Genomic DNA, 27,323 nt, shown 5'->3' with positions numbered 1-27,323 from the left:
CAAACTTGCAATGACCAATCAAATTTGCCATCGCATATGTATTTTGATAAACATTTCCACTCCAACCAATCAGAATCAATGTTTGAAATTTGCAATGTGTTTTGGTGTCTCAAAGTCATTAAATATAACTCTGAAGACATGCACATTACTCAGGCAAACTGAATAAATATATAGGTTTGGGGATGATTTTTTTTTGTGTGTGTGTGCTAATTTCCAAGTCCTTCAACTTGACAAACAATGACATTCACAGTTAAGGATTTTTTCAACTTTCATAACTTTTTCTTTTTATCTTATTCCTATATCTTCTATATCATCTACCTGTACAATCACGTATCATGTCTGATACATATTCTGTCTGATACATATTCATCTATCTCTCTCTGTCCATCCATCAGCCTTCTCTTCATCCCATCTCTCCCCTCTCTATTTCTTTCTCTTTCATCTATCATTCATTTCATCTATGTTCCCATCTTGTGGCATAATTCAACAACACGGCATCCAAATGACAAAAGGTTTTGATCCATGGCAAGTATACATGTGATACATCATGTTTATTTTACACTCTCGGCACAAACTTAATTTCCATGGTAATATAGTAGCAAAAAAATCATACTGACCAGTTAGGAATGTCATTAATGTTAACCTGAATTCAATAAATGGACGGCACAGCAGAAAAAAAAATACTGTAAAGAGAATCGTGATTCACAAAACAAACATTCTTGAAATTTGTCGGAAAAAATATTGCATAATTTGATCACGTGCAAAAAATATATATTCATGAAATAACAAAGGACATGGTGAGTGACCTTGAATTATCTAAGGCTGTTAAATGTTAAAAAAGCTTACTATATGTGAGACTGGCAATTTTTTCTCATGCTTTACATGAAATTAGAGCAAAGTGAAATATATACCACACAAGGTTTCATATACAGGTGTACCTTAAAATAGACTAATGAATAAAATAATCAGCATACACACAAACATGTGTATATATGTATATAGATATATTAGTAATTACTATTCAATAGTCATGTTACTTTTCAAAGGTATACATATAATCAATGAGTTCTATGAAACTAAAAGGTTTTACCAACAGTGAAATCAGATCAGAGGCTTTTAACCCTCCCCCCCTCAAAAAAAAATAAAAATCAATCATCTGCAATGATATAAAATAAGCTGTCATTCCATGAATAGAAACAAGGCAAGATAATTTTATGTTCTTTACATTTAAAAGACCCAACAAACTATGAAAAATACTATACTAACGGGCATATTTTTGGCTCGGATGGTTGCAGATAATGATGAATTGAATTTAAATACATTTATTCTATTAAAACTCATATTAAATCTTAAATTAATATCCTGCATGCTTACAACATGACAGTAAACTACAATTTATGCATCTCACAATCCTCGCATGCAAGTAAGCCACATCACAAAAGCCTTGCTACAGTACTGATAATCTTCATCCATATATCTATTCTGTTAGTGCTGATATACAAACTACTACCGGTATTTACAAATGATACACAGGCTTAACAAAATTGGTAGGTTTTTTAGAGTAAGGAAAAACTGGAATTACAGTCCTTTTAAAGAATACACTCATTCCAAAAAGAATAATCTACCTCCAAACCTCCATTTTTTTTTGCCTTTCCATTTCACTTCTATCTCTATCAACTTTTATCTTGGTCCTTCCAGGACTTTACACATGGGTGTACGGTAAACCACCTCTGCAAAACTGGGGCCCCGTTTCTTAAAACTTGTTACAAATCTGCAATAACAGTTCAAAGCTACTGAAATCCTTTGATTTGATTGGCTGATAGGAAACTTGTTATAGAAATTAGGCATTTGTTATCATAACAAGTCTTTATGAAACGGACCCTGGAATTGTTATGTGCCTTGTGGGTTTAGACTAGTTTCCATAGTAACCAAAATACCAAATGTTCACTAGCTCTACCAACACACAAACCTGTGCACCATTATTTTTATAGAAAAGTTGATATTTTTTTTGCTGAAAAATACATGGCTAGCTTGAAAAAATGTTGACCATGGCCTATATCACTATCTATATATTACACTTATTAATATGTTAGCCTAGTACATTCATTATGCTTAAAAAATACCGGATACATCCTTGCTAGGACTAGGGGCTTAGGCTAGAGCCTACCCGTGACTGCAAGCCTCCTCGCTCCGAAAGCCTGTGCGATGCTAATGCCAATGTTGGCTATACTATGGCTGCAAGCCTGGGCCATGTTGCATAAAAGTTACCATTATGGAAACTTTGCCATCCAATGGTAACAACCATGGTAACGATGATCAACAGCCAATCAGAATCTAGGATTTCAGAGAAGTCACCAATGGATGGCAAAGTTACCATATTGGTAGCTTTTATGCAACAGGGCCCAGGACCAAACCTAGGACCTTGGCACCAGATGCCTCCAAAATTTCATTGGCACTTACAAGTAGCTTTACCATTATATTCAAAGGGCATTCTCATAAAATAGCAAACCAAAAAGCAGGCAACTTACAGGGTATTGAAGAATGGATTATGAGTATTATGATTTCAACCAAGAATGCCATACTCCTGCTCATCAGTTTCCATGTGTGATGATGTCACAATGACCTACTAGCACAATAGATGCTTTATACAGAGGCTGTTGCAAAAATTATATGATATTGATCATCTGCCAAGCGAAATTCAAATGCACAGCGACTGTCCAATCAGATTGCAGGAAATGGTTACCCACTCTATGATATATATTAATACTGGTTAAAATCACTGATTCCACATGATAACCACTTATAAAGGTATTATAAGATAAAACTTCCCTTATTTTTACAAATATCTTTCACTTTTTCCTGCATTCTTCAAATTCAAAATATACAAAAAACAGACATATGGCAGTGTTTCGCAATATCAAGAGGATGAGATCTGCATTGAATAAATCTACATACATATACAATCCAATAGCAATAGCCTTTCAATAATGCTTTGCAAATGGACAAATTACAAATTCTTTCAAAGTGGTGCAATTTTCAACTACAAATCAAAACTTGCGTATGATATATCTTGGAATTAAATGACTACAAATCTTTTACTTTGTGATACATTCAGCCTTAGTGCTAAGTTCACAGCAAAAGTGTTTATATAACATCACAACAGTGTCTCACAGACTAAATCGAGTTTCTATACAAAATGTGATATTTTCGATTTCCAAACTTGTCATGATTTTCATGCATTACATAATTTATTATCAGCCTTAATTGATAGGGTATATCTTTGCATCTACAAATATATTTTTGTACACAACACGAACATGTAAGGTATACGTGTAGTTACATTATGCAACTAAAAAAAAAACACCCAACTCTACATCAAATATCATGGATAAAGTATTATGCACTTAACAAATTTATCATCATCATAGAAAAAAAGGAATAGTAATATTTACTTTTAATGAATGGGTATTTGACAGGATAAGAAAATCACAACTGAAAAAATCTTTGTATTCTATCTGGTTCCGTATTCTTAACATAGTCAGTGTTTTCTTACTATTTATACAGCTAAGATACACGATTTGACTACCATACAAGTTCCTCAGGTTTGGTGGATTTTTTCCGTTTTGGAAATTTGCTTCTGTTATGTATTTGAATGATAATTAAACTTAGGTGTAAGAATCAGAAGTCTCGAAGAACTCTACTATAAAGCAGCATAACAACCCTGGCAGCTGTTAAGCAGTCTGCATTTAAGACATACATTCCTGCCAAGTCCTCATTTATTACCTCACCTGGGTTGAGTGCGGCACAGTACGGATAAATTTCTTGCTGAAGGAAATTACTGCCTGGGGTAGGATTCAAAACCAAGCCCCTCTGACTGAAAGATGGGTCGCAACCACTAAACAACAATGCCTCCTCAATTATGTCATCAATGTTTTTTTTTTTCTTTCAAGAAATCAGAATGCTTCAGCTGTGTCTTGTTTGAATATGATTTCACAGTGACATAACTTCTCTTTGACTGGTTATATTTTGTCACTATGTTTCCATCAAATTTTTGCTGCAATTTATTTTCAGTTCAATCATTCTCAAATATCAATCAGGATGAGTAAATGTTGAACTTTCATACTGAGCAATGCCCAATATCATCAACTCTTTCAATGGTTTTGATAACGACAAGAGGACTTAAAGTGCGTATATCTGTATCTTACCAACGGTAGATCACATGTTCAGCAACATTACTTCCACAGCTCCTCAGCTAATCATACATACTTCCATTGCTGTAGCTAAACCCCTTCACCTTCTTGCCCGGAGAGTAGCTACCATACCCTGGTTGCATCGACAGGCTCCCATCCTCCTTCTTGTCGTACCCGTTGACTGCCCCGCCCTGGGTGGTGGCAGTGGTGGTTGACTGGGGTGGGGCGTGGGATGATGGCATTGTAATGTCCATGGTCTGCTTGAGCTGGTTGTAAGACCAGTGGAGCTGCTTCACTTCTTCCATGTGCCTCTGCTTGGTCTCCTCTAACTCTTTCAGGAGGTGGTCGTTGGTCGTCACTAAGGATCTGGCGAAGACAACAGAATTGCCATTAAGAATAGTAAAATGAGCTGTAACCATGGCAATGCATTTCACGCAAAAATAAAAAAAAAAACATCTTTTGGAATTCTTCACCATAGGACCAGTAGGTGATTCAACTCACAGAGAATGCAATCGCCAAACTAACCGACTGTACAATGATCTTTGAAATACCAATTTTCAAACTCCAGTTAGCTGAAAAGCTGAAAAATCAGTCGGGGGCAGCACCAATATATATATTTTTTTTTTTTGGAGGGGGGCAAGATGAACAATGTGACATTTTTTTGTTGTAATTAAATAACAGGGGTAATATGGTGTAAAATGACCCAGAACTCTATTTTTTTTTAAATACTTTTCTTTCATCTTTCTTCCCTATTCATCCTTTTCATATTCTATTCTCCTTTTTTTCAAATACATAAAAAATTATGGGGGTGACCTCCAGCCTTTCTTGGACGTAGGTAGGTATAATGTGCTTACTTGTGGCTTTCCTGCAGCATGGTAGCAAGCTCTTGGAGTTGGGAGACATGTTTGAGCTGGACCTTTAACTTTTCATTCTCTTGCTCAAGCTTTTCCTGTCCTGTAAAACACAAACACACATACATTAGTAATAATGTATATAACTACCATCATTTGAAAAAAAAGTTTAAGACTGCCTGCAATATAAGTGAACACTGTATGCTTCTTTTACCAGTCTGTTTTCATTTTAATATTGAATTATTATATGGTCAATGCTAGACACAAGAGGTAGCAAAGGGATGTCAAAGGGATCAAAATGAGAAAGTAAAACATGAGATTATAAATAGCAAGAGTAATATTACCAAGAGCAAGAGTAATATTACCCCGACCTAGATCAATTGACGCAAATATTCAATGACGAACTAAAAAAAAAATGTTTCTAATTGGATAACAGCTAACAAACTCTCTCTTAACCTAGCAAAAACTAGCTACATGCTATTTAGCAACAAGATTACGACTGTACCAAAAGATGTAATTTTAAATGAGACTGTTATTCAAAGAGTGCGATCTACTAAATTTTTGGGACTGTTCATTGACGATAAACTTTCTTGGAAAACACATATTGATAATATTTGTAAAATCATTGCTCGCAATATTGGTGTCATTAGAAAATTAAGTCACTTCTTACCCCATTATATTTTGTTATCATTATATTCAACGTTAATTTTACCTTATCAGAATTACAGAGTAGTTGCATGGGGTAACGCAGCGAATTCTCAAATTAATAGACTTTTTATATTACAAAAAAGAGCGATTCGTATTATTAGTCATGCAGAATTCAGGGCACATACAAATATTCTGTTTTTGAAAAATAAAGTCTTGAAGGTTAAAGATTTATTTTCTTTTCGACTCGGACAGTTAATGTACAAGTTTATTAATAAACAATTACCGTTACCTTTTAATAATATGTTTGTTAAAAATGATACAATTCATAAGCACTTTACTCGCCAGGCGAGTTCCTTTCATTTACCTCTGAATAGAACATCGTTTGCACAGAAGACATTTGTTTTTACTGGTCCAAAATTATGGAATTCTTTTTCAAAGGATATTATACAATGTAATTCAATACAAAATTTCAAAGGAAAACTGAAAAAATATCTTCTGGATTCATATTAGATTATCGTTTTTTTTTTTTCACAAAGTTATGTAATTCAGAACTTAATATGTAAATGTGTTTGTTAATTTCTCTTTGTATATATGTTTAATCGTTTTATGATTTCTGTATACAGTGTATACTGATTCATTAATTTTCATTTTTATTTATTTTTATTTTTGTTTATTTTTATTCATTGTATTATGTATTGTTTATTTCTTTATTTTATCATATTTTTATTCATAAAATGTACTTATGAAAGGGGGCCTTCACCCTACAAGCTCTGCTTTTTAGTTGGTCTCCTTCTCTTTCGATTTCATAGCATTATTGTATTATAGAAATGATTTATATATTATATTTTGTAAATATGTCTATTGAACTATCATTGTAAATGTAAAAAGATTGAAAGAAAAAATAAATGAATTGAATTGAATTGAAATTGAATTGAATTTAATTGATAGTGTGACCTCCACCCCCCCCCCCCCCCAAAAAGGATACAGTTCAATAAATATATATTTTTTCAAATTTCCTATGAATAACTTTATCTTGACTAGGATTTTTTAACAATTCATTTTTGGGGCTCTTATTTGGCCAAGATTGCTTTGTCAAGAAAAGGGTTTACACCCAATCACTAGAGATAGAACGTAGAAAAAAGGAGTGGAAATAAATCTTGGCCAAATATATTCCAGAGCTGTAAATCTTAATTCACTTAAGCATCATATATTTGTGAGTTTCATTACCCCTCTTCAAATTGTAAAAAAAAAATGAATTCTTCATCTGGAAATCAGGAAAATAATTGAACATTTTTACATGCAAATCTAGTTCATCACAACCCTACTGACACTGTGTGACATCAAAGAATTCAGACCAAAAACATCCAGAACCTGCTAATTTTGATTTTTCCCTACTAAATAGAGTACCGAAGCATGATGTCATCAAGGTTCAATTTTTGCATGTCAGGATTTTTGATACCAGATTTTGGTAGAGCATGATGAAAAACACCACAATCCACATTTGGTGGGAATCGGTCCATGAGGCCCCAAGATATGACCTCATGAATACATAATTAGCCCCATGGAAGTCAATGTATTACTGGCCTGGTTTAGAACCAAGACAATTAATACATTGAGTACAATGGGGCTCATTATGTATTCACCAGGTCAGAGCTGCCAAGTTGTAATTTGCATTTTCAGTATTCTTATCCCCCAAAATCAGTATTTTGACCAAAAATCTGTATTTTTACCATGAGATAAATATGCATGCATAATGGCAAAGTTCGATCACTTCTTACATTATTTTGTGCCCCACACCGTCGCACACGAGACCAAAAGCTTCAGTCTAGATATTTTGGTTGTTCTGCTGAACTGCGTTGGCTCACTCACCAATACATAGACTGAAGAATTTGGAGGCCCGTACGTACAAACAACGTATTAGCAGTAACGTTAGATCCAACATTCGACGGAAACCTGATTTTTTTTCCGATCATTTTTTGCACATAAAATCATTAAATGTCACATTATGAAAAAGAAATTGCATCCATATTTATGGAAAAATGTATAAAATTCAGAAATACCGTACCTTAGACAGTTACCGCTAATTCGTTTTCAAATTATGATCGAAACATCGTCATCTTCGATCCTTCCGTCGGTCAACGTAAGTTGTCATCTTGGATGACGTCATCATCCTTACAGACGTATTTACCAGTCGCAAAATATCGCGATTTGAGCCACTGCTTTGCGCTTGTAAACTACGTGCGTGCGCTCAGAACTTGTCATCCGCATTGATTCGCCAGGATATCGAAAATTCTAATCGGAAAGCCTTGATGAAAGCATAACTCATTGAACGAAGAGCGCAGCAACACACGGCTGCCATTTTTTTTTTATCTCCGCCCGAAAGCCCCCAGATGCTATAGTGGGGCGAACAATACCTTTTCTTCTCTAATTTGTTTTTTCCCATATTTTATCATGAAAAAGCGTACTGCCGCATTTTAAATTGATTTCCGTATGAAATACGGAAAAATCGTACTACTTGGCAGCTCTGCCAGGTCATATTCATGGACCAATTCCCACCAAATTTTGGTAGTACTTTGCATCTTGTTCAACCACAATATGGTATCAAAAATGCTGAAATGCAAAAAAAGTTTTTTGTGATGTCATCACTCCGGTACTCCATACTTGGCTGGCTAGAAATAAATAATGGAATAACTTGCATTGTTGTTTTTTGTAGCATCCAAGCTTCTTATTGGTACACGATTGTAACATCGATTCTTCACTTTGATTGGGGTGTTTAAAGCCAGGTTTTCTGACAGGAAAATGAAGACATGATGGAGGTTTGATTGTTTACCTTTGACGTCTCTCTGAGATGGACCATCATCGGTGTGTCTTCTAGCATTCTGGAGCTGAACCTGGAGCTCTCTGTTCTCATCAGAAACCTCCCGTAGCTCAAGACACAGACGATCCTGATAGCCAAACAAAATATAAAAACAAGAATTTATGATAATTATTAACAATAGTTGTACATTCATTTTGTGCAGTTTCTATATGTATATGCTCAACTGTGCATTACAATAGAGATATTATTATATTTACCCCGGCTATAGCCGTGCTGCCTACAGGCGCTCTGGCATTCAAGGAATGTCTTCCTGCAGGGTCTGCAAGGTGAGTCGAAAACAGCTATTTTACAGGTTTCTACACAAACCATATACAAGAGGCTGGTCTAAGGGGGTTTTGCAAGAAAATATTTGCGATCATTTGCAAATATTCTGTTGCAATTTTACAACTGATAAATCAACGTTGGCTGTAGCAAATCAAATTAAACTTCTTGTTTCAAGGAGCACATTAGCAATCAATCAGTAATTTGTAATCAACTACAAGACATGTGATTGAGTTAGGGACCAAAAATAGACTTGCAATTGATCACAGGTTTCTTGCAACACCCCATAAGAGTTATATCAACAACCGTTTTTGACTCGCCATATGGCCATCGTAGGCGAAATGTGACTGCGGCATAAACAGGATTAGAATTATACTGATAATAACTCACCACATCTCTTTGTGATTTATCTAGCGCCCTCTGCAGTTCTGATCCTGCCATTTGTGTATCCTGTTGGGTCTTTGCCCCTGCAGTAGAGCCTAGTTTGTTGCGTAGTGATACATTCTCCTGTGCATAGCGTGCTACATCAAGCTGAAGTCTATCCATGTGTTCCTGGCTAGTCGCTGAATGGTCTGCTAGAAGTTTCTCTACAAGTGGCAGGGCTTGACCTAAAAAAAATCAATGTTAAAGTAACAAGTTCAAGCGAAAGTTCACATTATTTCCCCAAAAAAGAGATAACAATAATACAATGTATTCTCTATTAAGTTTACAAAAGCCTGTGGTTGGATTGCTCAATGCAAAGGGTAATGAACAACAAAAATAACAAAAATCTATAAAGAACAATTTTTTAGCTAAACTAATTTATTCAAGGAAGAACAGACACTTGAATTTTCTATGCATAAAGTTTTGTCCTTTTCATCTACTTATCCAATATTTTTCACCATACAATTCATTTTTTTTCTTCTTGCAATTGATTAATATCTGAATAATAGTACCCAGTATCTGATAATCATAATTGCTTATATAGCACTTAATACTTTATCAGGAGTCTCTATACACTGTATATTACAATTTATGATTGTTTGTTAAACTGATCATATGAATGTCAATGCGTAATGTGTACTCACTTTTATATGCCCGATAACAAATTTTGTGTATTTTTTTATACATGGCAACACATTATCTTGAATCTTAAATGCAGCATAATTACCCTGGCTTTCGCAGAGCAGCTATGATGCGCATTGCGTTTCAAGGATTAAATTCCTGTCATGTATTCATGTACCTCACCTGGGTTGAATGTAGCACAATGTGGATGGATAAATATTTTGGCAAAGGAAATTACCCCAGGGGGACCAGTCAAATTTATTGATGCACACACACGTGACCAAAAAAACATGTTTAAAGGGGTGTCTTTTCAGTTTTAGACAAGGGCCATGCGTGCACTCGTTACGGGTATCAAAAGGGGTAGTTTTAAAAGACTGGTCAATGGTCAATCGCAGGGTCAAACATATTTAGGGTATGTTTTTTCTTCCCCAAGCTTTTTTCCCCCGAGGTCATATTGTGACGACGACTTGTTCAGGGGCCAAAAAGTGTAAAGCCTGCACAAAACTTGTTTAGGGGATTATTTTGCACACAGAGCAAAGAAAATCTCGTTTAGGGAGTGTTGGACCAAGCGTGTGTACAGCAAAACATTTGACTGCCCCCCCCCCCTCCCGGAAATTACAACATGGCTGGGGTTCAAGCCCATGACCTTCTGTTTCAAAGATCAGAGATTAATCCACCGGGCCACACTGCTCCACATGAATGTGCTCATATATCAAATACATGAAAATATCTGTAGGTAAATAAATGAAAATATCCCCAAATGTCCAACAACCTCCTTACCTTGGAATTTGGAATGTGCATGAAGAGACTTGGTGCCATTCCAGTATCTGTCGACAAGGTTGAGGAGACTGTCTAAGAATGTACTCGTACTCATTGCTGGAGCTGAGGTTGTCCCATTCTGTATGTGAGAAGCCATACAAGTATTGGTATTATTCTCATTCAGATTCATAGCATCACAAAGCCAAGCAACGAGTCAATAGGAAAAATATTGCTGATTTTATACTGTTTTGGAGCTGCAAAAAGCTGAGAATGTGAGGAGGCCGGACTTGAATTAAAGAATAATACATATTAGAGGTTGAGATCACTCATACATGAAGACAAGGGAGATATTTCACAAAGATTCAAATACGAATTAAAATCGCTCTTAAATGCTTTTCCTACCTGTACGTGACATATTACGCATTACTGTATTGGTTAGGCCATGCTCAGGGGAAGCGCAGTCATATATTCATCAATGAAATGAAGTAAAGTCAGGCAGGTTATAGTGGCCACATGGCTATAGTGAAAACCTGTCTTTAGTAGCCACCCTAATTGTCTCCCATTTGAGAGTGGCATGTGTTATACAACCTGTCTATAAAGGCCATTTTTCTGTTTTCCTTAGGGTGGCCAACTGGCCTTAAAAGACATTTTTTACTGTATTAAATATCATTGGTTGATTGGTTGATTTCAAGTTCGGTGTTGGCATTGGTGATTGCGTTGGAATTTGGATTGCTTCCCATAGCTCCAAATCTATTCTGAGTTTGTAAAACTGATCCAGATCACATTATTAACATCTCAAAAACTAGTGAGTGACTTTTCAGGACCATCTTCATTTTTATGTTTGGTGTTTTATACTCGTGTAAAAATTGACCTAACACCAACACCAATAAGTCAACACTGAATTTGAAATCACCCAATGGAGCTTAAGGATGAGTTTAAACTCATACTTTGGCACTTTGTTATCCCCCCCCCCCCCCCCCCCCCCGGGTTTACTATCTACAGAGTTAGCAGATTGACTATACACACTCAAGACGTAAGTAAGGTAAAAAAAGGTTGTAGTTCATAGCCCCCCAAAAAATTGAGGTAAATTTCTAGTTTGTTGAGAGCAAGAGTTGAAATTATTGATACCTGTTTTACATTTCTTTGGACTGGTGGTGGGTCATCAAAGGTCTCCCCTACGCCCGACACTGGGTGTAGATCATATGAAGATGAAGAGTCTGTTCTAGTACCTAAAAAAAACAATAAATATATCATCAACTTAATTTGAAGTCGTTTAAAAATTGCTAATGTGAATGTAATACATGAAATGGAAATAAATACACAGAAAAAAGTCTGATCAGAAGCCATTACCATTGACTTGTTCATTCAATGAAAACATATATGCACATTCGGTTAGAGAATGTTGGAATTAATATTCCCTTCATTCGATCATAAAAATATAAAATGAGTTTATTCATTCCTTTCACCTACTCTGCTTTAACTGTTCAAGCACACAGATTAAGTACATGGATAAAAAATAATGCCGCCAATTTAAAGATAACAAAAACTACACATGTCATTAATGGTAATGAAACAATACATCAATTTCATTGATATATCTACATTTCCTACAGTAAAGCTAATTGGTATCGTTTTACTGCTGAATTACTGATTAGTGTAGACCTTCTTCGTCTATTTTTCATTTGGTCTCATCCTACTTTGTCTACAAAGGTTAGCGATTCATCGCTTATTTGTAAGAGCAATTCTAATTGATTCCTAGTCAGTCTGCTGAGCAAAATGCGCATGCAACGCTGATCTTGATAGGCTATTCAATTTAGCGATTGTATCGCTTATCTTTGTGTTACAGGACCCAGGTCTAATCACCACTCACCCTTTTACCACTTTGTCTGACTTCCAATTAGGCTTTACCCATTTTGCCTAATATCCATTTGGTATTTTTATGAACCAAATCTTCATATAACAAAGCAAAAAATATGAAGAAGACCAAGTGAAAATTAGACCAACTGCACTTTAACAAAAGGAAAATTACACTAAAAGGGCATTAGACCATGTGTAGTATAGACCAAATGAAAATTAGAACAAATTGATAATAGAACAAATGGAATTAGCCCATGTTGTATAAGACTATCTGAGAAATAGACCAACTGTTGTAGACCAAGTAAATAGAAACCATTTTACTCACCAGCTTTAGGGTTTGGTGTGAAGTTGACTTTGGAAGAATAAGCTGCGTATGCATCGCTTTCATCGGTAAACTTGAGATTAGAGTCCACACGACCTCTGACCTCTTGCTCTGGGTGACTGACCTCAACCTTTGACCTCTGCTGCTGCTGCTGTGATCTCTCCCGATCTGATAAATGTTGGGATGGTTCTGGGGCAGGGGTTAATAGGTGGTGAACGTGATGAGGTGAAATGACAGGCAATACTCCACTCTGACGTTGATTTGGTTGGGACTCCGTGGAAATATTGGAGTCCGATGACTGGGGAGGATCCAGGACAGACCCCTGGGGTTTGTTAGTAGCAGGAGGAGAGGTGGTGCTTGGGGTAGGGTTAGGTGAGTCTGGAAGGGAAACTGGAAGGGATGCATGCTGACAAGGATTAGCATGGGTTAGATTTACCATGTTAGGTGGTGGTTTATTGGATGAAATTGAAGAAGAGAGGAAAGAACTGTGCAGGGAGTGTGAACTTTGAGATACTTTATTCGGACCTACATACCCATCATCATGCAATGAGAAACTGTACGAAATTTCTTGGATTCTATCATTCGAGCTTTTGGAGTGTCTCGTCTTCGATTCAGACTTTGAATTTTCTGATTTGCAATCTCCATCTTTGAACAGCACCATTTTTGTCTTTGACCTATCTTTATTATTGCTTTCAGAATGAGACAACGAATTATCCCTTTCCCTCCCAACAACCAAATTAGAGTACCTATTTTCTTGGGGAGTGAGCACCAGGTCAGATGTATTAATGTAGCTGTCCTCATTTGCATTAGAATTATTTCTATTCAATGAAGTATTCCACATCTTTGTGGTTGATAGATCTTTACCATGGTTGGCAAAATGGACAGATCCCGACAAATGACTTTCAGGCCTCCTACTTGGATTTACAAAGAGATCTCTCTTTAATTCCTCTTTATTGTTTTCTTCATCGATTTTGTGACCATCAATACTCCCTAACATGAAAGTAACAGATTTCTTTGACTCCTTTGACAATTGAGAAGATCCTATACTAGAACCAGGACTCTTTAGGACTGGCATTAAATGAGATCTTGTACTTCTATCTGGTGAAACAGGCCTTGTGTTCAAGGATTGATCAAGTGGAAGCCCTACATCTAAAGGAGGAGATAGAGTTCTTGATGTAATTCTAGTTATGGACTGGACCATCTCTTTTGGAACAATAGAAGGAGACAGGGCTCTGGGTGAATGTGGACGTCTATCATTCATTGGTGTTCTTACTGGACTCTTAGGAGGTGAAACTGGTCTTGTTGGACTGCCGGGCCTTTTAAAGGATGATATTCTATTTGGGCTTCTGGGAGGGGATAATAGTGTATCAAGAGTTCTAGGTCTAGGATCGCGAGTCAGCCTTGATGCAATGGTAGAGGGAGATGTTGCTCTGTACAGATCTCTAGGTTTAGCATTTACAGGACTCCGAGGAGGAGACAGAGTTCTTGATGGACTACTTGGTCTATTATGAGAGGACATTTCTTGTGGACGTATGTGAGGAGATTGTGATCTATTAGGACTTATCTGTTGATTCCTAATGGGTGATGTTTGCCTAGGACCTGGGCTTACGCCAGATAAAATTGTTTTTGGACTTGGACTTCTTTGAAAAGACTTTGAATGAGTACCTGGACTTCGAGACGGTGATGTTAGTCGAGATCCTGTGCTTGCCGCAACACTCAATGGACTATTGTCAGGTGATGCAGACCTTGACCTACCCCTCGTCCTAGCCCTGCTAATCCGAGTCTGGGACATAATGGAAGTATAAATGTCTCCTGCTTTGATCAAGCTACTTCCCCTGGGAGTTGCTGATGAGAGAGAGTTTTGACTAACATGTTCCTTCTGACTCTGAGATACCGTGGACCGACTAAATGAACTTGAGGAACTTGTCGTTTCCTTGTCAGGTCCTATGAAGGAACTATCTTCTGAAAAAGTGTCAAAATCCAACTTTCTCCTTTCTTCCACTGGTGAGAAAGAAAGTCTGCCTTTGCCTAATTTAGCAACATCTCCATTTATTAAGCTATTGGTGTCTGTTGGTGACAACAGGTCCTTGTGTTCTTGCTCAAATGCTTTCCTCTCTTCCAGAAGTGAATGTGATGGCTGCCATAGGTCAGAATATTTTGTGAGATCATCCATAACGGAATTAGTATCAGTTTGGGATGACAGGTCATCATGCAAGGTTAGTGGGTCTGCGTGCGAAAGAGGTGCATCGGGTAGTCTAAGAGGAGACAGTCCCGTACTGAGATTAGAATCATTAAGCTGATCAAGAGGGTCTGCCCCTAAGAGACTACCGGTGGAATCGCTTGCAGCGGAAGTGTTCAATGGTAACAAGGAGTCTACGGTTAATTCCGGTAAAACTGTTTCAGTGTCTGTGCATAAACAAACAAATAATCGTACAGCAGATCAAGTTGGTCCCCAAAACATTGTACAGTCATGAATGAAGGATCAAGCATCATGTCATGATTTTTTTTTTAACAGTTACAATATTCAGAATATCATGTAGGAAATCAAGTAGAAGTGTTAATTTTATGAATAGTAGAAGATATAATCATTATTGCCAACATGTACAAAAGAATGTTCCAAGTGTTAGGCACAAAAGACCCATGGATGAGGAAGGAAATATAGCGGTATTGGTATTCCATGTCAGTAAAAAAAAAATCAATTAGCAGGGTTCAAAGGATCAAAGGACAAGGTTTGTTTGAAAAAAATGGGATTTAGTTTTTAGAAGTGGACAAAAGAAAAGGATAATGCAGTGAAAATGTTGGGTGGTGTGATATTTCTATATATATTTGTTTCCAAGAGGGATATAATGGTAATATAAACTGATCATGAAATTGTAGATAGGGAAGGTCAAAGGTCAGGGGTTAGATTGTCATTATTATCAAACTGAAAAACCAAACTCACAAGATGACACAATAAAACCATGCCAACAGCAACAAATCCACACTCTACTTCATGCAATTCATAATACTAATAAATAGCAGTAAATGAATTAACAAAACTATGAAATAAATTGTAATAAAAAAGAATTAAAACTTCTTTTAAATTTTGTAACTAGAGAACAAAAGCTTAAGAAAAGAAATGAATATCTAATATTCCTGTTACATTTCTCTCATCTGCATTTTCTAAAGTTATCCTTTAAAGGATGCAGGGAAATTTGTAACATATACATATTTACAATATTCTATACCAGTAATCTACACTCGTCAAGGCAATATACAATGAACATGCATTGATCGCCTGACACACATGTAAGGCCTGCGAACGGGCCTTTCGATTCATAAGACATTTTGTAAGATAGGAACAAGATCTTGATCCAGGCACCTGTCTAACAAAGAATTGTAATATTTTGATTGATCGCAAATTCTTATCTCTTAGCTACACATTACATCAATCTTAACTCTTTGTGGAAAGATGATAACTCACCAGACTGATACAAGCTTCTATCCCTCTCAACACCACGACTAGATGGGCTGGATTCTGCTTTCCTTCGGGGAGGTGTTCTCTGACTGTACCCTCTCTGGTAATCTAAACAGGTCACCAAATTTCATATTACACATATGCTCAGTCATATTCTTGGCATTATATGAGGCTGCATCTTCATGGAGAAAGGACATGTTGGAAGGCTCACCTATTTCAATTCATTTCATTTTATTTCACTCGATATAAAACAACTTACATACAAGATATGGAGAAATCAAATATTGGCAAAATGGAATGACAATAAAACGTAAAATGACAATTTAAAATAATGTACAGAACAGACTTCAAACGTGGAGAGGCATTAAGGATCTGATAGATATAGTAGTTCCAGCCCAGTAAGGAAAGGTCAAGGAAGGGATCTAAATTTAATACGCAGTCAAGGAAGCAAACACTCAACTGTTTTATTCTAAAGTTAGAGCCTGATCATTATTGGCACTATACAACTGCTTCCTACAGTCATGGACAGAGAAGTAGGTGCATGCACTGAAGAATAGATGAGGGTAGCATGCATAAGTTGATATACTCTTCGTTTGAATTGTCTATAATTAAAATTTCAAAACCCCAGTTTCATTTATTGACTTTTGGGAATCTGCACAAGAGTTTAATCTGTTTAAACTGTTTAATGTCATATCTTTCTAAGATCACAACCATTTTGATGAAATTCCAGGTGTTATGCCTGTATGACTTCTCTCCTTTGAAAACAACATGTATTGTGGGGGTGAAATTGGCTTTAAAATTGGTAAGAGTATGATTTGATCTAACCTTGTGTAAGCTGCACATCCACAGAAGGGTTGGTCACATTGGAGCCTGTGACAGGACGAGGTCGCGAAAGGTCACCATTAGTTCTGGACAACAGGTCAAGAAGGTCACTGTCATCTTCCTCTATGGCTGATAGAAAGAAACAGAAACCAAATCTAGATCAATTCTTGAACTCAATCAAAATATATGTCTCCACTTCTTCCTCAAATTCAATGGATGAATGGTTAAATGAATTAAAGAAGAAAAGAAAGAAAGAAAGAAAGAAAGAAGAAAAAGAATAAATAAAAGAAATGTAGAAAGGAAGGAATGAATGAATACATAAATAAATTAATGAATGAAAAAAAAAACTAAAAATAATTTTTAGAGAAAATAATAAATGAAAGAATTATTAAATAAATCAATTAATTAATCAATAATTAATAAACATACAAATAAATACATACATAAATAAAAAAAACAAAACAAATGAATAACTTAACAAAGTGATAAAAGAATGATTTAAAATAATACGATCATTTTCTAACCTGTTCTTCCTCCAAGTCCTCTGACATGCTTTGTTCTGGGTAGCTCTCCTCTCAGAGGCTCTAACCCTTGTGGTGCGGTATGCTCTGTCATACTCATCGCCTGGTGTCAAGTCATAAACAAAGGAAGAGAAGTGTATTTACCAAACGGTGATCCACAAAAATCAATATTCAATTGTACCATTCAGTAAGTCAGTCAGTCAAAATTTCAAGTCAAATTACACATCAGAATGAATGAATTTTGGACTTGAGAAGAGGGGGGGGGGGGGTTAAAGAATTATTGATACATTGAATACGTGTGTAAAACCACAGCAAAATATAATCATTATATCGTCCCCTCCTCCTCATCATCTCCAACATTCTCATTTTCATCATCATCATCATCTTATTTTAAAATCTGATTCTCATTATTTTGATCATCAATGATGAATAAATAAATGTGGGTTTTATGTCCCGCCAGAAAAGAATCGGATGCAATGGATAGTCGAAAAATGGAACACTAGCCGTTATATCCCACCATACCAATATACTAGTTCGTTTTGTGAAACGTATTGTGAGTTAAACAACTCAAAATTTCCCCCAAACTGCGGAGGCCGATAAGCGTCTGATTCCTAAACCTTTCAAAATGGAGTGCGACACGTCAACGTTGTACAGAGAACCCTGCTTAGCGGACTTAATTTGCATAACAAATAAACACGTTTCATCTTATACGGTATCCTAAATCAAATGATTGGAAATAAATTCAAATAAGTGATTAAATGTTTCCAATATTGGTATTACATTCAGACAATCTTTTCGCTGGGCGAAACAAATTAATTACCTGATCTGTATCAAAGTGAAGTAGCGCCGTCTTCCTTTCAGATTCTCGCACTGATCTATCATCTAAAGTCAAATGATAATGAATATTGTATAGTTCATGTAGCCTAGTATTTGTACAATTCTTGACAAATTCATTAGAGATTATTCCATACTTTTTATAAAATCATTCAAAAACATGAAATTGAGCCAGGAACCCCCCCCCCCCTTCCTCTCAGTGTCATTTTTCCCTTCCAATATTACCTGCACCCAGTTCGAACAATGGAGGCATAGCGTTAAAACTGTTCCATAGATACATCATGTACTTCTTTATAAGTCTTATTTGTATACTATTATGAATACAAATCGGCATACACTTACCTAATTTCCTGAGATTGGGTAGCATATGAACCAGATAAAGTCTGTAATCGGGTTCATTCTTCGTTACAGGGTTCAACCGGAGGTCTATTTCCTGGAGACTAGTGTTGTGTCTCAATCTCTTCAGCTCTTGAATACTGCTGATGTTATTGTAATAGCTTTAATAAACTAAAGTCAAGGAAGAAAATAGTAGGAAGGACTACCCCAAAATGAATTAATATCTTAATAACATTAAATAGTCAAGGAAGGAAAAAAACAATAATGGGGTTTGTTGCCCCAAAAAAAGTGAACACCTCAAAACAGGAAAACAATAAAATAATGGGGACTGTCTCCCATATGAGTGCATCATCTCAGTGGGATTGCATTCTGCATTAAAGTAGTCAATTTCCATTGAATAGTTACCCTCCATTAGGTACAGTACTACTAGTTCTCCATGGTTTCATTCTTTGCAAAATCCTGTTCAAATTCAGTATGAAAAAAAGGTATACATGTATTACAAATAAAGGAATTGTATTGACTACTGACTACCAAGTTTCTTATGCAAGTTTTTTCTTTATAATGCATTTTTTTTCCTCCAGAAAATGTCAGCATCACAACTTATTGAGCAACATATTCATGTAAAAATAAGTGCAAATTATCAAACACTGCACATTTACTGATATACAATTAACCTATACATTATAAATGGTTCACCAAGTGGTTAATTCTCAAAAGAACTGTTGGTGGAATGATAGAGATACATTGTAGAAATTAAAAGGAGGGAACAAAGAAAGATGAGACTTAGAAGTATCTTTATAGATATCATTTTGATACCGGACAGTTTTGCACTACTATTGCCCCTGTTCACCAAAGGACGAATGAATCAGTTTCAATCAACCAACAAAACGTTTATAAAGGAAATTTAGAAATATCTCTTCATTTTATAATTTTTCATAAAATGGCCACATGTATCTCCACTGATGTGAAAAACTTGATGTAATAGACAAGTTCATAGTTACTTCATTGACAATTTAGGTCAAATGACCTTTCATTTCTTTCATTATGATAGGCAGATTTCAAAGCAAGATATTACGTAAGCTTGCCTAACATAGCAGGATGAAGAAATTGAATAGACCAAGTGACTAGAATAGCACACCAATGAACACTTTATGAAGGTGTTTGTTGCATTCCTATTTTGAATGCATATCACAGCATGTTGCACAATGTACTTGGCAAACTGTGAAATACCAGTCGTTCGTGGACGCATTGTTGTATTTTGTGGATGTAAATGAAAACCACAATTCAAATGAATATATGAATAATCAAGACATCAAAGTTGGTGCTTATCTCATTAGATTTTAAACCACCTTGTCAATCTAGTACAAACGACCTTCCTCTGATCATGCGTAGAATCTTTTGATCATGCGCAGAAAGGAACTACGAACTGGCTCATACTCTATTTTTATTTTTAACTATTTCCAAGTATCTGTTCAGTGATAGTTAAACTACAAAGTAATCTCCATGAGGAAAGGATACAGATTTAGCTTCTCAAGAGCTTTAAGGTGGTGTAGGCCTTGAAGACTCTGCAGTGCATTACGAGAGAGATCGATGTGCTTGAGTCGAGTAAAGCTGGAGAGTGCATTGCCAAGGCCGCCTATCTTCTCTTGATACGTACCGGGTAACGACAGTGATCGCACATCCTCTGCAAGATGAAGAATGTAGATAAAGCATTTAGTTTTAAGCAGAATTTTGAAATGACTTTTAACATTTTAATAATATCTTTTTATTACATTTTATGTCTGTTTAATGCTTTTCCGGCCACACAGCCGTAACGGTTGCGCGAATTGCGATTGAAGAAGAAAGGCAATTACTTAGATATATAACTTAAAAAGGTGAAAGGAAATGTCGATCTCATTTTATACTTACAGTTCATTGATTTATGCACATTGATGGCATCGATAAATTAAGTCCATTATTTCAATGTTTAGACCGCTACATCCTTGTAAAAGTGCGATTAATTTTGTGAATGCGTGTTGCTTATGTCAATGACCGACTACATCTACGGACCGCATGCGTAGCCCTTTGAGCTTGCGCCGTGTCACGCCCTTACGAAATCCAAGGATTGTTCCGACTTTGTTTGGAAGCCTCGGAAGTCCAAGTAATGGACATCGGTATTCATGAGAAGGGGTCCCCAATTAACTTATATAATTTGCATGAATTTTTGTTTTGTTTATTCAGATACTCTCTGAAACTAACTCTCATAAGATTTCTGTTGATGATGTTTACACTTATACTCTGTTATCAAGATTCTTTTATCACTGTCAATTATTGCTGTGTTTGTTCGTTACTCACCTATAAAATAATGAATGTGCTCATCACGAGCGTGAGAATTATTTTAGTCATTCATAAATCTTTAATATTACGATTTTGTTATTAATTGCGATTTATAATGTTTTGGAAGTATAGGTTAATTGATAGGAAAAATATTTTTAGGTAATACACTATGTAGGCCTACAAATACAGCGTACAAATAAAAGAGAGAGGAAGAGGGGGGGGGGGGGGGGGTTGTAGACGGGAAAGACCGATAGGGGAGGGGTCGTGGCGTGGACAATGACAAGGGGATATGGAGATCGTGTGTGTGGGATTGGTGAAGAAGTCAATATTCGAAGCGAATATATTTTTTAGAATTCTACTGATGATGATGGCTGAATAATCTTTCTGTACATTTAAATTAAAAAAATATTTTCTTGCATCAGGAGTGGGAAGATCGAGGTACGTGATTCAATAAATTGCATCAAAATATCACTTTAGGTGAGTAGTTTTAAATTTACAAAAATTCACGTTTTAACAGTTTATTAAAAGTGAAAATATTTTCTTAATCGTAGTATAGCACTCATCCAGCGTAAACAACATGAAGAATATTTGAGGTCACGAAATCAGCTGATTCGCACTCAAACAACAGGTTAAAAGGTCACACACGTGGCACACATTCCAGGGTGGGAAATCGGGAAAGTCCGTTCAAGCACAATGATTGGCTCAAGCCCAAGATAATGAATACTAATCAGATCACGTGCCATCGGCTTTGGCGCGTCTCGTTAACTCATTTCATGAATATCATCCACTCGCAGTAATCAGGCTAACGACGTTGTAAAGCTAACTTTATAAAAGCACAATTCCGATAGAAAATATAACATCAGTGAAATTGAAAAATTCATCCAACGATATTCAAATTATACCAGCAACTCATTGTGGGCGTAAACAACGAAATACATATCCTCTAAAACGTTCACACAATTCGTGAATGAATTGTCAATCCCCCTGTGTACTTCTATCGAAATCTATTGAATCACGTACCCCTCCCGACCCAAGGTGGATTTTTCAATCGCCATAAAGATTATGCAGCCACAATGATCAATCACAGTAGACACATCCATAAATGAATATTAATTTCATTCGCTCCGAACATTGACTTCTTTTCGCCAATCCCCTCCTCCATAAAGTCACAAACATCCCATCATTTGCCCACGACCACCCCCCCCCCTTTATTTTTTTCTTTCTCCTTCACACAAATCAATTTCAAATAATATTTTATTTTAAAACGTAGTTGTTAAGCAAAATTCATAAAGCATTCACTGTGATGATTAAAAACATTTCTCAGGACCGTGACAGGTGCGCTCATTATTCAATTGGCAGGCCATGAGCAATAAAGAACAATACAAATGAAAATACACTGTATGTACGTATAAGTCACATTAAAAAGATGAGTTGTAATGATGTGAATGATATTAATAAAGAACATTACTTATGAAAATTGTAACAGATTCAATGAATATCTGAAAAAAAAACATTCAAACTGAATTAGTTTTGGATCCCATCTAATTCTGGAAGACTCGGATCCCCAGATCAAGGATTTTGATGCCATGTGCGATTTTTTTTTCCTGAATGTAGTCGTTGCGAGCGCTAGTGCAGTGATACAAAACTTGGTACACACCGTCGCGAAATTAATCAACACTTTGAAAAAATCGATGTAGAGATCAAGACTTTGGAAATTATGGAGTAAAATCGGAATATAAATGTGAATAAATCATTATGCTGTAAGTAAATGAGTTGGACATTATGTCAATCCATTCCTTTGGCTTTGTCATTATCAACGTGATCTTTGATTAATTTTCTCAATTCGCTCGATCTAGGGAGTGTCATCAGAAAAGCATTCAATGAATTCATGTACCGTAGTCGATGTAGCCCCGATGTAGCAAAGGCTGGGACGAGATGAAATTAAAATCCGATCGAATTTTGATATTATTTTTGACACTTTATTTTTGACAAAATAAGTGATTACATCCGCGGATAATATCAAATGAAATTCCTAATAATCTGATAATTACATTGCCCAACCCAGTAACCTACGGTACCCCTCTCAACTCACTTTATTTTTGAGCGTATTTACTACCATTTTAAAGACGTACCTGTAAATAATGTGAGCAATGCGATACGCAAATGCGAGGTAAACATCTTCGCGCTTCCCACAAAAGAGATTGGGCCTCGAGTCGAGGTCGTATCGTATAGCGTAGTGAGTGAGTCAAAGAAATCCCGGGAAGAAATCTAGGACGAAATAATCGTCAAGTTTATTTTAGGATCTGAAAAGCAGATTTTGTTATTAAATACATTCAGTTTTTTTTGTAGATCTAGGCCTGTTTTACAGTTGTCGGCCACGGTTGTCGGGGAAGTTCACGGTTGTCGGATTTCCCCTGAAAATTTTCAGGGTTGTCGGCGCCCGACAACCGTGACGCGTGGTAGCGAGAACGTTGCCTGAATAAATCTTATCAAAGATAAAAACGACATTGAAACATTTTTGTTTATACATGTACCATATGAACTACTTCTTAAAGGGGTTCTCCGGCCTGAAAATAATATGGTTCGAACAGATGAAGTAAAATCAGACAAATGAAAAACTGAAAATTTGATCAAAATCGGACAATCTTACTCTTTATTTAGCTATAAATATTTTCAGCCCGGATAACCCCTTTTAATGTACAAGGATTCCATATTACATTAAAATATTTTATAGTATAATTTGTCTTATCCAAAACAATTTTGTGTTTTTTTCAGCTGATATTGATTTATTCTAATCATTAATTTACAGTGCAATATTCTTTTGTATAATTTATTGTATTTTTGTCATTTCTTATCCATTTTATATATTTGTGAAACGGAACGAAATTTAATTTTCCTATGTATAACTATTCTTTCTTTAAATCAATGAAATATACCAAATTCATTTTTATGACGATTAATTACAATTATCTTGCCATTGATTTCAATTAAACAACAGCAAAAAAAAAAAGAATATCTACTTGAATTTTACAAACAAAGTTTCATAGTTTCAATTTATCTGTTTTATTATAAGTTTGGTGATTTATAATCTATTCAATGATTGCATGACGGATATCTTGAGTGAATGGTTTCTGATTGACATATTTATGTATCAATTGGCCGATTGATAGTATTTCTGATTTGACTGATTAATGACTGAGTGATTGATTTTCTGAGTTTGCTGGGGCTGTTTGAAAAATTCTCTTCAAGTTGTTAGTGGGCATAGGGCAGTTTGCCGATTAGACATATACTTTAATTATTTAATAAGACTCTTATGACTGACTGGATGGGTTTGATGAATTGATTGTCCGAGTGGCTGATTGTGAGTTTGATTAATTACCCTTCAGAACTATTTGATATGTTAATTGAATATCGAATGAAAATTAAACTGTATGGGTAATATATTCACAAAATTCAACATTTGGCCCAAATGCAATTGAAAATAGAGGTGAATATATAGATATATTTTCTATTTTCAATTGCATTTGGATCAAATGTTGAATTTTATGGATGTTATAATTGACATATTCGGCAATTTTCATTACGATCATGCTTCAATAATTAATTGAAAAGATTATTCTAAAATAGTAAGGTTATTTTGGAGGGAGTCAAACATGCTAACATGCAAAATGGAAATAGGAAAGAAGGGGAATAACAGGGAAAACATCATACAAGAATTATATCTCGCTCTCCATGTCTTAGAAACAAATAATCTGAAAGTATTCCAATTGAAAACTCTTAAAAATGAGGAACTAAAAATACATGCAAAAAGGTATTATTAACGAGCATAAAATAATGGATCTAAACCGAAACAAAGCAGACAAAGTCATAAACATGCAAAATACAAATTTTGGAAGAAAAAAAATCAAAGGGAGAAAACTGACAAAACTTTATAGAACTCACTCAGAAAATATTTTCATCATGTATCAATAAATAAAAATTGTGAAATTCAATTTAAGGTCTAAATCAAGAAGAACAATTCAATTTAAGGCTGAAATCCAAAAGAACAAAAGTGAATCATACTGCATCTGTTTAGGGAAGAAAGAAAAAAAATAACAGAAAAGTGAAACTAATACGTCATGTCTTCATCTTTATAGGATGAAAATTTATATGTTCACTTATTTTCATAAACGACGCCATCACACGATAAACTTTCAAATTGTAAAATTTTTCACATCAATCATCGTTTCGTTTCTTTGTTACATAAACATTTTATATCAGTGATTTCCAGAAAAAAAAAAGATTGGACAACGAAATTAAAAAGTATCAGTACAATATAAACAGGTAATACACAAATTAGAAAGCATAAGTACAATATAAACGGGTAATACACCTGTATTTAAAACCGGAAATACCACGCACTATCGCGTGACCGAATTCTGGATCGCGCGACCGAAAAGTGGGCTGAAAACATCTCCTATTTCTCTCACGCATATTTTGCTTATCCTCATTCTATACTTAAAAAGACTTAATAAACTTGTTAGGGGATCATTTTTTCTTTCTTTTGCTGGGTGGATTGCTTGATAACAAAGGTATGTATTAAAAATATGAGCGATCTCCCCTTAAATGACCGAATACTGGGTGCGCTACCCTAAGTGCTTGATTTCAGTTTTAACTATTCATTCGGAGAATTATTTTGACCATACTTCACGCTAATCAGGTGAGTATGGTCAATTACACGTAAGGTCCTGGGCTCCCTGGGTTAATATTGGCCGTGCACCTCTACTGACGGTGACCATCATAATTGATTTGGCAAAATTTTACATCTTTTTTTAAATAAGTTGGAAGTTTGATTAATTTTTTATGTATGAATATGAAAAGTGTACGGTAAATATGATCCACTGACTAGGGCCTAACATAAGCTAGACCAAAAGCTTCGGTCTCTGTTATGTTGGTTGTTCAGCTGAACTTCGTTGGCTTCACTCACCAAATACATAGACCGAAGTTAAACCGTCGTTTGTATGGGGGCTCAATGGCCACGGCTAATTTCTTGTTTTTCTCCTCAATACCGTGATATTTTACACAAACAGTGCATTCATATGCACCTTTAGGTGATAATGTTTAAGTGACGACAGTTTCTTACCCTAAATTCCCGCTTTGAAACTGGCATTCAGAGGATTGTCTCTAAAAGTTGACACTTGCGACTCGGAGAGTGGGCAGCCATCTTGGTAATGAATTATTCATGAAAAGTGGCCGGCGAAAGTTAGACTCCGCCCCATGACCTTTACGTCACACATATACAGTGCCCGGGCGAGCAAACGTTGAAAAGGAAAAGAAAATTAATATTCATAAGCCTGACGTAAAAGAGATGATCTGATTGGCCAACGGTTTCGATAAGCAGTTGACCCGGAAGTTCATCCCACCTCATTATGTTTGTGTACATTATCGACTTCGGAGGAACGAGTGAAGAATTGGGAGCTACACGACAGCCGAGGAAAGTCACTGATTTTGTTCCTTTTCAATTGAATTTTCACCACTTAAATGCCAATCAAAGCCTAGAGGAAATAACAAGCTGCATTTTGGTAAGCTTCTTTTTATATATTGTAATATATTTAAGAAAATATTCGATGAGCCCCGCCGGGGGGATTTTGCGTTGTACCTCCCCTAATGGCGGGGACACGCTAGCGAGCCGTCTGTCGACGAGGAGAAATTAAAAAATTAAAAAATGTTAAAAAACTCCTCGAAACAGACGGCTGCCAGCTGTCTAAACATAAGCCTACCATTGCAAAAATTCAAGTCACAGCCCGATGGACAGCCGGGTTACTTAGGAAAATGTTATAAGCCTACCATATTCTTGTACACTGTGCTCGAATATCCGGCGATTTCGCTTACGTACCATTTGAGCATCTGAATCACGGAATCATGATAATGATCGTTCTATTGTGTGCATAAGAAATTGCACACAAACCCATGTGGATGGCCTCCTGATTCACGAACGATTCCATAATACTTAGCCGTTACACGGAGCAAATAACTCCCAGGCAAATTAAATGAGTGTAACTGATAATATCTAATACGACAGCATATAAATGAATAAATAATGGGAATCTTACCTAAATTATCATGAGTTAATTGAACTCTATCTCGAATCCAAGCCTCGGTTATCGTGAGCGTCATCTTCGAATTTTACCGCTTCCCCTTCACCAAAATCTGCAGCAACAGTAGTACACGAAACTAGCGTACCGTAC

The 27,323-nt window shown here is 35.9% G+C and overlaps 1 protein-coding gene across 3 annotated transcripts; it reads right to left on the bottom strand.

Moving 5' to 3' along the window:
* Nucleotides 1-532: 532 nt before the first annotated feature.
* LOC121407931 (centrosomal protein of 72 kDa-like) lies at nt 533-27,323 on the bottom strand. Of its 3 annotated transcripts, XM_041599183.1 has the most exons (15): nt 27,189-27,321; nt 20,299-20,464; nt 18,787-18,941; nt 18,431-18,492; nt 17,614-17,713; nt 17,093-17,218; nt 16,274-16,375; nt 14,476-15,216; nt 12,814-12,999; nt 11,760-11,860; nt 10,653-10,770; nt 9,219-9,436; nt 8,520-8,634; nt 5,045-5,144; nt 533-4,556 (listed from the first exon to the last, which is right to left on the bottom strand). In XM_041599183.1, exons 1-15 carry the CDS (start codon nt 27,250-27,252, stop codon nt 4,253-4,255), a joined length of 2,658 nt encoding a protein of 885 aa, XP_041455117.1. In that variant the 5' UTR covers nt 27,253-27,321; the 3' UTR covers nt 533-4,252. The 3 variants fall into 3 exon arrangements, with proteins under 3 accessions (XP_041455117.1, XP_041455116.1, XP_041455118.1); XM_041599182.1 differs by having other exon boundaries at nt 12,814-15,216; nt 27,189-27,323; XM_041599184.1 differs by lacking the exon at nt 14,476-15,216 and having other exon boundaries at nt 27,189-27,319.

This window comes from Lytechinus variegatus, chromosome 2 (assembly GCF_018143015.1).
Source record: "Lytechinus variegatus isolate NC3 chromosome 2, Lvar_3.0, whole genome shotgun sequence".
In the NCBI taxonomy this organism is placed as follows: domain Eukaryota; kingdom Metazoa; phylum Echinodermata; class Echinoidea; order Temnopleuroida; family Toxopneustidae; genus Lytechinus; species Lytechinus variegatus.
The sequence above is the reverse complement of the archived record's forward strand: the minus strand, read 5'-3'. Positions and strand labels throughout refer to the sequence as shown.

What these genes read in the sequence shown, in the direction of transcription:
- LOC121407931 (XM_041599182.1), bottom strand. Translation starts at nt 27,252, where the DNA reads ATGACGCTCACGATAACCGAGGCTTGGATTCGAGATAGAGTTCAATTA. An exon ending in GCTCTTGAGAAGCTAAATCT is followed by an intron (nt 18,942 to 20,298) that starts GTATCCTTTCCT and finishes AGTTTATTAAAG; the next exon opens with CTATTACAATAACATCAGCA. An exon ending in TAGAAGCTTGTATCAGTCTG is followed by an intron (nt 15,217 to 16,273) that starts GTGAGTTATCAT and finishes GTTTATGCACAG; the next exon opens with ACACTGAAACAGTTTTACCG.